We start from the raw sequence: 16,032 nt of genomic DNA on the forward strand, positions 1-16,032 counted from the left end.
CCAAGCATGTGGCCCACCATATACATCTGAAGGGTTTCGTGACTCAGGTTTTATTAGTTGGTAATAAATGACCTTTCCCCAACAATAGCTAGCCGCCTCAGGGTCCTGGAAACACTGCTTCCAAAGTTCCTTAGAGAGGATGCTATCCCCAAACCCCTCCCAACACCCAGGTATATAATCAGCCACTCTTCACAGGCCCTGGGCAACAGCTTTTCCTACCCAGCTCTTCCTACCCATGGATCCTGTCCCTTTGTTTTAATAAAATCACCATTTTTCACCAAAGAGGTCTCAAGAATTCTTTCTTGGTCGTCGGCTCAGGACCTCACCTATATTCCAGAACTTCACTAAGTGCATCAGATAAACCCATGACAAGTGTGGGGGCCTCTGTTATGAGGATCCCAGATGCATCATGCATGGAAATGCGAGGGCATTCTCCCTAAGCGTTCACCTCAGACCTCTCTGAGGCCATCTTTAATATTGGTGTTTGGTTGCATCCTGTAGGATATATTCCTAATAAGGAAGAGGAGAGGGGAATCCCTGGGTGGCGCAGTGGTTTGGCGCCTGCCTTTGGCCCAGGATGCGATCCTGGAGACCCGGGATCGAATCCCACATCGGGCTCCCGGTGCATGGAGCCTGCTTCTCCCTCTGCCTGTGTCTCTGCCTCTCTCTCTCTCTCTGTGACTATCATAAGTAAATAAAACTTAAAAAAAAAAATAAAAAAAAAAAAAAGGAAGAGGAGAGAGACACAGTAAGAGAAGAGACAGAGGAAAGAGAGTTTGGGGGAGGAAGAGAGACAGAGAAGAGGTAGAAGGAAAAAACACAGAGATAGAATATAAAGAAAAATCCTCAGAGCAGGAGACATGGGGGAAAAATTAAGACACAGAATCAGGAAACAAAGGAAAACCAGAGAGGACAAGAGACAAAACAGAACATCTGGAATGAAGGAAACGTATGTCAGCAGGACAGGCTTCTTTTGAACTTGGAGAAGTGAGGTCAGACATGGTGTCCCTGGCTGCCCTCCTGGTTCAGCAATCTCCAGAAGAGCCCTGTCCTATTTCCGGCTTCTTAGGGTGGGGTTCCCTTGCTTTCTTGGGAGGAGCTCTCAGTCCTAGATGGTGAGCCTGTGATGGGTGGGTGCTTTGTGTGTCCAATGACTAGTCATTAATAACCGAAGTTAATGACTCCAGCCCTTCCCGGGGCTCCATCCTTCTGTCTGCTTGGACCTGCTGACCCAGAGGGTCAAAGAGCCAGTCCTAGAGGGGTCAGGAAGCAGGACTCAGGAGTCCATCCTAGGGATGTAGGTGGAAAGGAAGGGCCTCCAAAGAGAAGAAATCTATGACATCAATCCGGGAGGCATTTCAGACCTACAGGAAAGAGCAATTGTCCTGTGTGGGCTGTAACCCCCGGAAGATTCAGCTGTGGCTCCCAGGAGTCCTGGGGTCCTGAGCAGAACTGCCCCCAAGGAGGACCTGGCTACTTTTACTTCCTTAGCTTCCCACATGCCCTCTGGACTGACTGTTCCCAAGAGGGGGATCTACAGGTGTTCAGTGTCCACCAGCAACACCATGTTACCTTTTTTTTTTTAAGATTTTATTTATTCATGAGAGACACACAGAGGCAGAGACATAGGCAGAGGGAGAAGCAGGTTCCTCGCGGGGAGCCTTATGCAGGACTCGATCCCAGGACCCCGGGATCAAGCCCTGAGCCAAAGGCAGACACTCAACCACTGAGCCACCCAGGTGACCCCCATGTTACCTTACCCTTCTCAGAAAAGGTTTGTGAACAGTCTGGCAGGTTGAGGATGGATAGATGGGGGAAGAAAAAAAAAAAAACAAATACAGCAAAATATTAACCATGGTAAAATTGACGTGGTGGGTATATGGGTACTTGTACAATTCTTTCAATTTTTCTATCAATGTGGATTTTTTTTTCATATAAAGTAAAAAGGAGAGGGAAAAAATTGTCTGGAATATAGTAGGCACTCCTAAGTATGGGGCATTGGGAGTGTAATCCCTCTCCAAGAGAATCTATATTTCAAATGCCCTGAAAGGACAATGTTTATCTTGAAAGATGACATATTGCAGGTGAGAGCACCTGCAGAACATCCAAATAGGGGAGGGAATCTTAGACCACACCCAGAAGTGATTAGTAACTTAGCCCACCCAAAGCTGATGGTCCTTTCGGTTGGTGACCTTTTCTCAAGTTTATCCTGCCTGTCCGTCCTGAGATCTGGCCTTGGCCCTGAGTACCCCACCCTGTGATCTGTCACCCTTGGGGGGAGAGGCCGGATAAGATATTCCGGACCCTGCTTGACAACTGATCCTAAGAGGTTGATCATATTTGCTCAGGAGGTGAGGTTCACACGATAAAGAGCAGGAGGAGGGCTCGGACCTGGTATAAAAGATCTGAAAGTTTCAGGGGGGGTTACTTTGCACCTGAAAACTGCCAGGTGAGGGGTGACAGAGGCCTGAGCTAAGAGGTGACAGGGATGGCCGGGTTCAAATTAAGGGGAATTCAGGCTGAGCCAGACAGGCGCCTACTTGGATTGGGTGGCAAGAGAAACCTGCGGGTCAGCTAACTGGGGCATCTGTATCTGAGTGAGGTGCAAAGATATCTGGGTCTCAGTGGAAGGACTGGGGATGTCTGGGATGCTCGGGGGAATCAATGTGGCCAGATTTGTGTTAGTGGAGAAAGAATGATGACAAATAGAGCAGGCATCTGGAATCTAATATCTGGAGCTGGTCCAAACAACTTCTGCAATCTCTATCCACCTCTGCCTGAACTGCTCTGATGCTGGTGGTGGCAGTCTCCTCTATCACCACCTCTACTCCCCAGGTGTCACAGAGATGCACCTCTAAAATGCTCCTTTCCTTCTGATCTGAGATCAGCAGGAAGCTAGAAGCTTGAACTTTGCCCAGATGTCCCCCCACGCCAGGCCCATCCCTTACAGGCAGATTTCAGTTAGGCTTTGCTCAGACTCCTGGTTTGGTAAACTCAGCCATCTCTATGATTTGGAGATGGTCTCTACTTCTTTGAAAATGCTTTTCCTGCTTTGTGGCAGGAGGGATCAGGATTTAACACAGCTTGGTCCAGATAAAGGGTTAGGATTGGTCTTCTGATCTGGGATGGAAGAAGGGAGTTGGCTCCCTCTGGACCAGGGACGACAGAGGGGTTAAGGACAGAAGACAGTCGGCCAACAGCAGGACTAGAGATTAGGGACAATCCTTTCTAAGCCCAAGACTGGGTCAGTGAGGTCTGAGTTGAAGACAAAGAAGGCTGACACTCAGCTGGAGGTCAGTGAAGCCTGAGTAAATGAAAGCCAAAGAAAAAAGGCTAAACCTTGACTTTCTCCTTATTTCCACTCCAGCCCCAGAATGTTGACCATTGCTCTTCTGGCCCTACTCTGTGCATCAGCCTCGGCCAATGCCAGTAAGTGAGAAGCCAGGAGCCCAGCAGAGTGTCATGGGAAGGCAGCCTCCTGCATTGCTGGTGGCCAAGGCTTTCAGAGGCTGGCTCGGAGTGGTGGGCACTGAGCTGTGGGAGGTGGTGGAGGGGAAACTGAGCTTTTGAGATTTCTCCCTTCAACTCCTACTGTCCCCTCCAGTTCAGGCTAGGTCCTCCTCATACAATGGAGAGTATGGAGGTGGTGGAGGGGAGCGATTCTCCCATTCTGGCAACCAGCTGGAAGGGCCTATCACCGCCCTCCGTATCCGGGTCAACAGATACTACATCGTAGGGTAAGATTCTTTGTGTTTCTGTGGTTTGGGGATCTGCTCTGATCTTGCTAAACTGGAAAGTTCTCAGTCACTTTGGGTCATGGCTGTTCCAGTCAACAAATCCCAGGGATAACATGATACGTGAAAATTGTTAGAGGACAGGGATCTGAGGCCAGCTCTGCTAATAACCCTCCAGCCCCCCAGCACACATGACCTCAGGCAAATCATAGGCCATAGCTGCTCAGGCACTTGGAAGCTGGCTGGTCGGGCCCTACCTGAGGTGTAAGCCCCCTCTGGCATCTTCCATCTTTGCTCTCTCCAGACAATGTATAGCTTTCTAATCCTGGACTACATCCTGGAACAACAAAGTATCTTCCCTAACGAGAACTTTCCAGAAAGATCTCTCCACTCCCTTTGTATTGGGGGTGGGGTGGGGTGGGCAGCACAGTGGGAATCTAGATTCCAAAATCAAGCTCCAACGCTGTCTGCTTGACTCTGGCTAGGTAATTTTTCCTTTCTGAGCCTCTGCATTTGTGGGCAAAGCGAGTTGAAGTTTCCTATATGATCTCAAGGGCTCACTTACCCCTCACACACTGTGGAGTTGGCAGACCTGTTGCCCCATCACCAGTCTGCAAGTCTCAGCAGGGAGGCAGGGAGGTCCTGAATTATGATCAGCCCAATGTCAGTCTTCCTTCCTTCCTCACCCTGCCCCTAGCCTCCAGGTGCGCTATGGCAAGGTATGGAGCGACTATGTGGGTGGCACCCAGGGAGATCTGGAGGAGATCTTCCTGCACCCCGGGGAGTCAGTGATCCAGGTGTCTGGCAAGTACAAGTACTACCTGAGGAAGCTGGTCTTCGTGACGGACAAGGGCCGCTACCTGCCTTTTGGGAAAGACACAGGCACGAGCTTCAACGCCGTCCCCTTGTACCCCAACACTGTGCTCCGATTCATCAGTGGCCGTGCTGGCTCCCTCATTAATGCCATTGGCCTACACTGGGACGTCTACCCCAGTGACTGCAGCAGTTGCTGAGATCCAGCCTTCTCCAGGCCCTGCACTGCGGCGACGGGTATGGGAAACTCTTCACCACTAACTCCATCTGCAAGGCTCAATAAAGACAAAATAAAAAAACCTAGCTAAGGCTCGTGTGTGTGGGTGTGTGCAGGTGGAATCTGCCTCCTGACTCTGGCTGTGGACGAGCGAGCGAGAATCTCCTATCTGGCTGTCGGATGTCATTCTAGGGAAGAGTGGGAGGGAGAGGAGAGAGGTCTAAGAGTCCTGGGCTTTTCTTCCGTAATTTATCAAGAGGAGATAAGATTAGGGCTTGTACCAACTCTTTTTTTCAAGGATAGCTCCTGAGACTGTTTACCCAAACTGGAGTCCTAAGGCTAAGGGCTGGCCTGGCTGGGGCTTGTCGCCAAAACCCCAGATGTTCCACTCCCTAGACCGCCTCTACCCTTGATAGTCCCTCTTCCCCAAAAGGCCCTCTTGACCTTAACTCACCTGCTATCTGTGACTGGCCTGGGCTATTTTCCTTTGTTCTTTCCCAGAATCCACCTGACTTCTGAAACTTGGCCTGTGTCAAGGACCTTGCCTGTTACTCCAGCCTCGTTCCTCCCCAACTTTGCCCAGAAGCACTAATGTCCTTGCTTAGTTTAGCTCGCTCAGAACTGGGATTCCTTCCCTAGGAAGCCACCACCACCTCAACAGCTTCTACTCTGCCAATACCATCCTCAAAAACAGGCATTACAAGAGGGTAGATTTCCATCGTGGGTTTCTATGAACGTTCAGGGGAGGCAACAGAGTGGTTTCACAGATATAGCAAGGCTATAAAGTTGCTTTAGAAAGAATTCTTAGGACTCTAGCTCCCACTTCTAAGACTGTGACAGTTTTGTTTTTTTTTCTTTGTCTTTTGGTGGTGGTGGCTGGGGGTGGGGGAAATCACTCACTGCTACTAGTAGATGGATTCACATTGTGGGCAGTGCCAGAGTCACATTTCTTCCCCATCAGACAAAGACAACAATTATGTACACGTAATTTTAGAAAGAAGTATTAACATTATAGAAGAAACTCATGCCTAGCTTTTTTTTTTTTTAATTTATTTATGACAGTCACAGAGAGAGAGAGGCAGAGGGAGAAGCAGGCTCCATGCACCGGGAGCCCGGAGTGGGACTCGATCCCGGGGCTCCAGGATCGCGCCCTGGGCCAAAGGCAGACGCTAAACCGCTGCACCACCCAGGGATCCCCCATGCCTAGCTTTTAATAACAATTCCTTTATTTTTCTGAAACAATTCCATGTAATGGAATATTACATCACTGTGATTATTATTTTTCTTAGATATAAAGCACATAAATGTCAGCCTTTTAAAGTGTGTCATTTCAATGGTTATTAGTGCATTCATAGATTGTGCAATCATCACCTCTCTAATTCCAGGACACTGCCATCAGCTCAGAAAGAAGCCTCATCCCCATTAAGCAGTCACTTCCCATTCCTCTCCCAGCCCCATATAACCGCCCCTCTTGTTTTCTGTCTCTATGGCTTTGTCTATTCCCAACACTACATGTAGATGGAATCATACAATATTGTGGCCTTTTGTGTCTGGCTTTTCCCATTTAGCATATTTTCCAGGTTTATCGATGTTGTAGATGTGTTAGTACTTTGTTCATCTATATGGCTGAATCTGACAGATAAAATATCTGGTCCACTTCAGGCAGGCTTGAAGACAGCGGGTTTCACATTGTGCCAGGGGGTAGGCACTGGCATTAAAGAGGCAGAAGCAGCACAAGAGGATGAAGTAATGGGATTCCTGACTTTGTCCAGTCTACATATTAGGCTTTTGTACAAGATTTTATTTAAAGAAAATTTTTCTTTACTTATAAAGTTCTAAGATTGTTAAGATGAGCTAATCATACATTTATCAAATATTCTGCTAGGTATTTAGGAAGACAAAGACCACTGAAAGTTTGGTTCTTCTCTTCTAGTCAAAGGGAAGACTTGGTGAAGGCAGGGGTGTGTATACACGTGCACACAAGTGTATAGGGGCACCATACTAGACTCAGGCCCCAGGTGATGCAGAAATATCAACACATGAGGCACCTGGGAGGCTCAGTGGTTGAGCATGTACCTTTGGCTCAGGGCGGGATCCCAGCGTCCTGGGATCAAGTCCTGCATCTGGCTTTCCACAGGGAGCCTCTTTCTCCCTCTGCCTGTGTCTCGGCCTCTCTCTGTTTCTCACGAACAAATAAAATCTTACAAAAAGAAAAGAAAAGAAAAGAAAAGAAAAGAAAAGAAAAGAAAAGAAAAGAAAAGAAAAGAAAAGAAAAGAAAAGAAAGGAAAGGAAAGGAAAGGAAAGGAAAGGAAAGGAAAGGAAAGGAAAGGAAAAGAAAAGAAAAGAAAGAAAGAAAAAGACGAACACATGAATATAACAAGTGGTTTAGCACAGCTAAAATGCAAAGTACAACTGGGCAAAGAGGAAGCCTGATGGACAGGCAGGGACCACGAACGTCATGCTAAATGATTAAAACTTTATTTTATGGGCTCCTTGAAGTCATTTAACCAAAAATTCGCCCAAGGGATTGATAAGATTCATAAGAAAATCATTTTTGGGGGATCCCTGGGTGGCTCAGCGGTTTAGCACCTGCCTTTGGCCCAGGGCATGATCCTGGAGTCTGGGATCGAGTCCCGTGTGGGGCTCTCTTAATGGAGCCTGCTTCTCCCTCTGCCTGTGTCTCTGCCTCTCTCTCTGTCTTTCATGAATAAATAAATACATTTTTTTAAAATCATTTTTTCCTGGGATGAGTGGGGAAAATGGATTAAAGGTGAAGCAGGGGGTAGCCCCAATGGCCCAGCGGTTTGGCGCCACCTTCAGCCTAGTATATGAATCCTGGAGACCTGGAATCGAGTCCCACATAGGGCTCCCTGCTTGGAGCCTGCTTCTTCCTCTGCCTGTGTCTCTGGGTCTCTTTCTCTCTGTGTCTGTCATGAATAAATAAACAAAATCTTAAAAAAAAATAAAGGTGAAGTGGGGAAATAGTTAAGAGAATAGATCTAGATCAGAAATGATGGAAGTCTGAACAAAGGCAGGAAGGTGAGGAAGAGAAGATTGGGAGGAATCTGGGAGACTCAAGGGGGAGGGTGGACTCAGAAGAATTTGATAAATGAATGCAAGAAAGTGCGTGAAGGAGGAGAATCTAGAAGACCATGTCTAGTATCAGCAACTGGGAAGAAAGAGACCCTCTCTAAGATGAGGACTACAAGGAAAAATTAGCCTTTAAAAAAAATTAATTTGGGGGGAACAGAGAAAGAGGGAGAGAGAGAAAATATTAAGCAGGCTCCATACCCAGTGTGGGGCCCCACAAGCATGCTCCCCCGACAGAGAAAGCCACGTGACCCCTAAATACAAAGGGCTTTATTGCAAAGAATTGGCTCTACAACCATGGAGGCAGGTGAGGCAAGTCTGAAATCTGGAGGGCAGGCCAGCCATCTGGAGGGCGTGTTCCAGGTACACAGATGGATTTCTTCTTCCTCAGGGATACCCCAGTTTTGCTCTTTTGCTTCCTTGTAAATTTTATGTAATCAAAACTTACACTTTTAGTGACTTAATTTTCTTTTTAAAATTTTTTCTAGGGATCCCTGGGTGGCGCAGCGGTTTAGCACCTGTCTTTGGCCCAGGGCGCGATCCTGGAGACCTGGGATCGAATCCCACGTTGGGCTCCCGTTGCAAGGAGCCTGCTTCTCCCTCTGCCGATGTCTCTGCCTCTCTCTCTCTCTCTCTGTGTGACTATCATAAATAAATAAAAATTAAAAAAAATAAAATAATTTTTTTCTAGCTTTATTGAAGTATAAATGGCAAATAAAACTGTAATATATTTAAAGTGTACGACGTGATGATTTGATACATATACATGTTGAAAGGACTCCCACAATCAAGTTCATTAACAGATGTACCACCTCAGTTACTTTAAAAAAATTTTTTTTATTGAAGAATAATTGACATACAACATTGTATTCATGTCAGGTGTACAATATAGTGATTCAATATTTATATACATTATAAAGTGGTCGGGGCACCTGGGTGTCTCAGTCAGTTAAGCATCTGACCGAGTTTCAGCTCAAGTCATGATCTCAGGGTCATGGGATCCAGCCTCAAGTCAGGCTCTGTGTTCAGCAGAGACTGCTTATTCCTCTGTTCCTCCCGCTGCAGTGTGCTTATCCCTCTGCTCCCCTCCCCAACCCGTTCCTCACCCCCCAACCCCGCGCTCGTGCTTGTTCACTCTCTCTCTACAGTAAATAAAGAAAAAATTTTTAAAAAATTGTTACAATATTATTTACTATTCCCTACACTGTATATTACATCTCCCAATCTTATTTTATCAAGTTACCCTTAAAAATTTTTTGTGAGACTACTTAAGATCTACTCACATAGCAAATTACAATCATACAACATAGTATTTTCAACTACGGTCACCAGGAGACACAGTGGAAAGTCTGTACCCTTTTACTAACATCTCTCCATTTCCCATACTTCCCAGGTTTTGGCAACCACATTCTACTGTTTCTATGGTGTTCAACGTTTTTTTTTTTTTTTTAAGTAACCTCTACTCTGAAGGTTGGGCTTTAACTCATGACCCTGAGATCAAGAGTAGCATGCTCTACTGATGGAGCCAGTCAAGAGCCCCGATATTCAATTTTTTGATTTTAGATTCCACACGTAAGTATCAGTTTTGCTTTTAGGCATTTCAACTGACTGCATGCAGCCTACCTGGCTTACCCAGGATTATTACTTAAAGTCAAATGATTGTAGATGGTAATTGTGTCTACAAAGCATCTTCACAGCAACACCTAGACTAGTTTTGATTGAACGCTCTACTACAGCCTAGCCAAACTAACATATAAATGACCTGTTGCACCTGAGAAAACCTAGGAGGGCTGGAGAGGGGAGTCAGAACAACAGCAGGCAGTGAAGGAGTTTGCTAACCAAAGTCAGATAAAATGATTACTGAGGAATCCTGGGAACTTAGCTATTAGTTACTAGAGATCACAGCAAGTTGATAGAGTACTGCCCAGGGACTTGGGAAAGCTAGGTCCTACCTCTGCACAACTACATGGCCTTAGTCAAACCTCTTAACCTCTCTGGGTTCCAAATACCCATTTATAAGGAGCACCTGGGTGGCTTGGTGGTTGAGCGCCGCCTTTCGGCCCAGGGCGTGATCCTGGGGTCCTGGGATCGAGTCCCACATCAGGTTCCCTGCAGGGGAAGAGCCTCTGTGTCTCTCATGAATAAATAAATCTTAAAGAAAAAAAAAAAAGAGCTTCTCTGGGTCATAGGCTAAGATGTATCGAGCGCATACATCCTAGAAATCTAACTTCTAAGAATTCATTACATGAAAAAACTGACCTCATCGTGCAATGACTGAATGCTATATAGTGATAATGGAGATATATGTATGAAGGACATGGCCCCAAAGAGGGTATGTCTGAGGTCTCCCCAAATAGGAAATGATCTGGAGTATGCCAGTATGAAGGGCCCAAAGGTCCACTGCTCCTCTGATGGCAACTGGAGGCAATTTCTCAAAAAGATTATATACACACATACTGCCTGACAGCTAGGGGCACCTGGCTGGCTCAGTGGGTAGAGCATGGAACTCTTGATCTCGAGGTTCTAAGTTGGAGCCCCATGTTAGGTGTAGAGATTACTTAAAATCTTAAAACAACAACAACCTTGCCCTACAGGAGGTCACCAAATTAACCAAATTAACTAGGTGATGTAACTATGACTGCTTCCTCATGTGGATCATCATGGACTCCAGAGTGGCTGGAACTGAATCCTCAAGCTCCCACTGCAGAGCAGAGCAGGGAAAGAGTCATTTTAAGGAAACACAGGACCAGGCATCTAGAGGATTCCCAAGAATAGAGAAGCTTCAATCTGCACAAGCTGATGCAGGAGAAAGCAAAAGTCAAATCTGTGCCCCCATTTTGAGATTTTTAAAAACAATTTATGAGAGTGAGCATGAGCAGGGGGAGGGGCAAAGGGGGAGAGAGAGAGAGGGAGAGAGAGAGAGAGAGGGAGAAGTAGATTCTGTGTTGAGCAGGGTACCCCATGCAGGCTCAATCTCAGGACCCTGAGATCATGACCTGAGCTGAAAGCAGACAATTAACAAATTTAGCCACCCAGGTGCCCCAAAGGTCAAATCCCTAAACTACAACCACCAAAAGAACCTGACTATCCAAGAAATAGAAGACTCCCCTTAGCCTACAACTTGTAGGTTTCTTTTTCTTAAAGGTTTCATTTATTCATGAGAGAGAGAGGCAAAGACACAGGCAGAGGGAGAAACAGGCTCTCTGTGGGTAGCCCAATGTGGGATTCCATCCCAGTACCCCAGGATCATGACCCTCATGAGGCAAAGGCAGACGCTCAACCATTGAGCCACTCAGGTGTCCGAACTCGTGGGTTTCAAGAAAGTTTTGGGTCCAATACCTTCCAGACCAGCCAATGAAACGAGGCAATCCTTGGCATTAGCATGTGGACTCACTCGCATTGCGGAAGGACAGCAAATAGACAATGAGTAACACTGCACATGTGTGAGAACGTTTAAGGATCACTTCAAGTAGGAAGACTATGTTAGCAGCCATACATGTTTGGAGCGTGGCTATTTTGAGGAAAATAGTAGGGAGAGATGAAAAATGGAAGAGGGGACTTATATTTATTTTGCATCATCCATTAGGAGTTCAGGGACTCTGCAAAAGTACCTCGTTTAATTGTGACAACAATCTTGTTGTAAAGCAGTAAGGGTATTCTCGTTTTCCAGATGAAATCACCAAGACAGAAATCAGTTGTGGTTGTAGGAAGTTTGAGAGTTACAATGGGGGGACCTCTGGGTGGCTCAGCGGTTTAGCAACTGCCTTCCGCCCAGGGCGTGATCCTAGAGTCCTGGGATTGAGTCTCACATTGGGCTCCCTGCATGGAGCCTACTTCTCCCTCTACCTGTGTCTCTCATGAATAAATAAATACAATCTTAAAAAAAAAAAAAAAAAGAGAGAGAGTTACAATGGTGCATGTCACAGTTCACTGTGTCTCCCCCCTCAGACCTTACACCCCTGCTCATTCCCCAGGAGGTAATAACTGAGCAAATCCAAACAAAAACATGTTTTTCTCTGCTTTAGTGTACCGTCAAAGGAAACTCACCCGGAACCGTCTAAATCTTGGTGGAGCAAATGAAAGTGAGATTTCTCAGACTTAGTACAAACTAGAGCTCTGAAAAATGACACGTTTGCCTTCGATCATATTACAAATATTTACTAGGTGCCCATGATGCATCAGGCACTCTGCTAAATGCTGTTACATGTCCAAAGTCACAAACATAGAATAGAGCAGAGTCAGTTTCGAATGCGGGTCTTTCTGATGTCAAAATCTGGGCATTTTCACATGTCTATGGCTTTCAAACATCTTCGACACAAAATCTTACAATATTTTCCGATATGAAGATCCCACAGTTAGAAAACCATGTAAGGCATCTACATGTGAGTTCTCTCAAATGTATATGCCAGCTGAACCCAAACTCCTCCATCAGGATATATAGGACATTGGGACGCCTGGGTGGCTCAGTGGTTGAGCATCCACCTTTGGCTCAGGGCATGATCCCGGGATGCTGTGATCGAGTTCCACACTGGGCTCCCCTTGAGGAGCCTGCTCCTCCGTCCACCTATGTCTCTGCCTCTCTCTGTGTCTCTCATGAATAAATAAATAAAATATTTAAAAAAAGGATATATATATATAGGACATTACCATCACCCCCCAAAATTCCTTCTGGGCCCTTCCCAGTCACTTCCTGTCCCTAACTCCCAAAAGGCAATCACTCCTCTGACTTTTCCAGCACAGGTTAAGTCTGTTCTGCATTCAAACTGCTGTTATCTTACAAAGCATGGAGCATTTGGAAAACTACTGTACAGCCCTGAGAGAATGAGTAAAAAGGCAAATAACATCTTTAATATTCAGTATGAAAATCGCTTTTACTCTGCAGAGGCCAGGGGCCCCCAGACCACATTTTGAGAATCCTTGCTCTAGGGATTACAATATTTTGTTTTGTTTGAAATGTTAATATACAACTCTGCTTTGTCTGCTCAAGGCAGGAATCCTCTGGAGCCAGCCTCATTCTAGCAAGCATTTCAAACTCCCCCAGCACAGCAGCCTTCAAAGCTGACCTGAGCCTGCAGGAAAGGGCCAGTAGATAGGTCAGGGGTACCTCTGCTGAGCCCTTTGGGGAAGCTCCCCCACCCTCCTCAGCTCTTACATAATTGTAAATGAAGCAAGGGAAAGAGATGCCTACCAGGGGCCAACTGGTGAGGCTTCCTGGCTCCCTGAGGTGCTGTATTATCTCTCCCAGGAGTCCTCCCTCCCCACCTGGCGGCCCCCCTCCTCCATCTGGTCCTTTCTCTCCCACCACCAATTCCCTTCGCCATCACTGCTGCTTTGCCTTTCACCCCAGATGATCCTCACTTGGGATCTTCCAAGGCTTGAAGGACAGAGAGACTTGAAGGACAGAATTGCCTCTCTTGCTCACTAGTCTCCTTCCAATTGTGATAGTGTAAATGCTACATGACTTTGCTCTGCTCTCCTTTGCTTCCCAAGAGTCTAGTTTAAAAAAAAAAAAAAAGTTAAAAAAAATCCACTGCTTCTTTCTTTTTTGCTTGTCAGGTATTTAACAATCTAATTTCCGCCAGACAGATGCACATCCTTAAGACAACCCTAGGAAGCAGATTCAACCATTATTCCTTTTTTAACACCTGAGGAAATGGAGGCAAGGAGGTTAAGCCTCTACCCTGGGTGGTCTAGCACTAAAGCCCTGTACCTGAGCTATTTATTCAATCCTAAAAGTCCTGACCCCTGACCTATGCTCCTTCCACTATTTCTGGCAAGTATCTTACCAAATATCTAAGGACTGGCAACAAATGTGAAAAGCCCAGGAATCCTTTCTAAAGCGTGGATAAAACCAAACTGCCAATCATTTTAAAACAGTGGTTTCCCAAGTGTGGTCCAGGAAATTCTGGAGGCTCCTAAGACACCTTCAGGGAGGTCTGCAAGGCCAAAACTATTTTCATAATAAAACTAAGATGCCATTTGCCTTTTCTCCTTGTAAACCTTTTTGTTTTTAAGATTTTCTTTATTCATGAGAGACACACAGAGAGAGGCAGACACAGGCAAGGGAGAAACAGGCTCCATGCAAGGAGACCAATGTGGGACTAGATCCTGGGACTTCAAGACCGTGCCCTGATCTGAAGGCAGATGCTCAACAGCTGAGCTACCCAGGCATCCCTCCTTGCATACTTTCTTAAGTATATGGTAGAGTTTTCAAGAAGCTATATGATATATTGATATCACAACATCCTGAATGCAGAAGCAGTTAGGAGAATCCAGCTATTTTCTGTTAAGCCAGACATTATATTTGTAAAAATGTAAAACAGTGCCACTCCTTTTTTTTTTTTTTTGGTTTTTAAAATTAAAATGTTAGAGTGCCTGGGTTGCACAGTTGGTTAAGCATCTGCCTTTGGCTCAGGTTATGATCCCAGGGTCCTGGAGTAGGCTCAGCCTCAGGCTCTCTGCTCATCAGGAAAACTGCCTCTCCGACTCTCTCCTGCTCTGCCTACTTGTGTGTGTGCGTTCTTTCTGTCAGATAATAAATAATATCTTAAAAAATTTTATAATGTTATTTACCTCATACGTAATAGGTTATTGTAATTTTTCAGGCAGGTTTTTATTTTTTTTATTTATTTTTTTTTTTTAATTTTTATTTATTTATGATAGTCACACAGAGAGAGAGAGAGAGGCAGAGACATAGGCAGAGGGAGAAGCAGGCTCCATGCACCGGGAGCCTGATGTGGGATTCGGATCCCGAGTCTCCAGGATCGCGCCCTGGGCCAAAGGCAGGCGCTAAACTGCTGCGCCACCCAGGGTTCCCTCAGGCAGGTTTTTAAATGGAGATATAATTCACACAACATAAAATTTATCATTTTTAAAAAATATTTTATTTACTTATTCATGAGAGACACAGAAAGAGAGGCAGAGACACAGGCAGAGGGAGAAGCAGGCTCCAGGCAGGGAGCCCGATGTGGGACTCGATCCCGGGTCTCCAATATCATGCCCCGGGCTGAAGGTGGCGCGAAACCGCTGAGCCACCCAGGCTGCCCCTCAAAAACTTTTTTAAGATTTGTAAATTATTTAAGTAATCTCTACACCCAACACGAGGCTCAAATTTACAACTCCAAGATCAAGAGTCAAATGCTCTGCGGACTCAGCCAGCCAGGCGCCCCTGGGGCCTCACATTTTAAGAATGTAAAAGGACTTCAAGGGCAAAATTGTTCTCAGGAACAAAGGGTCTAACACTTGTTTTGTTTTTTAACAGGATGGACATAATGTCTAAACCAGGGCCCTACCCCAGGAGCCCAAAGATGTGACATTCATCCCTGGTTAGGCTTCCAGAAGGGAAAGGTAACTAATTCACAAACAGGTGAACCACAGGACACTGGGGAGTGGAACCGTAGGTGAGGCTGACTAGGTAAAAGACAGAACATGCCTTTAACGTTCACTCCAATGTGTTTTGAATTACCAAGTAAGGAACATCGGAGCTGGTCTCCCGGGCTCAGATTTGACATAGAGGACACATATGTCACCTGCACCTCACATAGTGGATTTGGGCTCAGCAGGAGGTGAGTGCACCGTGACTGCCTACAATCCGGGCAGCGCGGTCCAGACCTACAGTGACCAGACGGTAAAGCACCGTTGACTGGCACTGAGTTCAAGTCTCGAAATCCACAAAAACGACCTCGCCAACCCCCACTCCCAAGGGCGCGAAGGCAAGAAACTGCAGAAAGTGAAGCTGACTTAGAATAACTCGTTTTCTCGCAACGTCTTCCCTTTTCATAGAATCACCCCTTCTGCCACTATAATAGCTTAAGCTGTATTCAATTCAGGGAAATTTGGGGGTAAATCGATGGAGTGCCTCGATCCCTGCTTGGTTCGTACCCAAATCCGTGGTTGAGGGGGAAAAACGAGGCGAGAAGTCTGTACTTACGTAAATCTACGCTGGGAAACCCGAAAGCCAGAAGGTACGGGGAGTCCGGTGCCCGGCCTCGCCCGGCAGCTCCTCCGACTGCTTCCGCTGCCGCCACGGCTGGCTAGCCAACCTGCGCGCATGCGTCCTCCGCCCGGGGGAGGTTTTTCTTGCAGGTCCCAGGGGCGAACTCTAGAGGGCGGGATGGTTGAGAGCTGCCGTCAGCGGCTTCCGGCGGCGAGCAGGCGTGATTGGTGGAACCCAGAAC

At 46.3% G+C, this 16,032-nt stretch overlaps 2 protein-coding genes across 4 annotated transcripts in view; one reads left to right on the top strand and one right to left on the bottom strand.

Annotated features, from left to right (window-relative positions):
- C3H16orf54 (chromosome 3 C16orf54 homolog) overlaps positions 1–15,895 on the bottom strand; it is a 40,675-nt gene extending 24,780 nt beyond the window's left edge. The window contains exon 1 of one of the 3 annotated variants that reach the window (XM_041750198.1): positions 15,786–15,895. The gene's annotated coding sequence lies outside the window, so the exon portion shown is untranslated. The remainder of the gene's footprint in view (positions 1–15,785) is intronic. The other 2 variants (XM_041750204.1, XM_041750202.1) reach the window with 2 other exon arrangements.
- Positions 3,337–4,850, top strand: ZG16 (zymogen granule protein 16). Its single transcript, XM_041750206.1, has 3 exons — positions 3,337–3,429; positions 3,605–3,737; positions 4,432–4,850. Exons 1-3 carry the CDS (start codon positions 3,375–3,377, stop codon positions 4,745–4,747), a joined length of 504 nt encoding a protein of 167 aa, XP_041606140.1. The 5' UTR covers positions 3,337–3,374; the 3' UTR covers positions 4,748–4,850.
- Positions 15,896–16,032: the final 137 nt, after the last annotated feature.

The sequence above is a fragment of the Vulpes lagopus genome, chromosome 3 (genome assembly GCF_018345385.1).
Source record: "Vulpes lagopus strain Blue_001 chromosome 3, ASM1834538v1, whole genome shotgun sequence".
NCBI classification, from domain to species: Eukaryota; Metazoa; Chordata; class Mammalia; order Carnivora; family Canidae; genus Vulpes; species Vulpes lagopus.

What these genes read in the sequence shown, in the direction of transcription:
- ZG16 (XM_041750206.1), top strand. Translation starts at nt 3,375, where the DNA reads ATGTTGACCATTGCTCTTCTGGCCCTACTCTGTGCATCAGCCTCGGCC. An exon ending in ATCAGCCTCGGCCAATGCCA is followed by an intron (nt 3,430 to 3,604) that starts GTAAGTGAGAAG and finishes TGTCCCCTCCAG; the next exon opens with TTCAGGCTAGGTCCTCCTCA. An exon ending in AACAGATACTACATCGTAGG is followed by an intron (nt 3,738 to 4,431) that starts GTAAGATTCTTT and finishes CCCTGCCCCTAG; the next exon opens with CCTCCAGGTGCGCTATGGCA.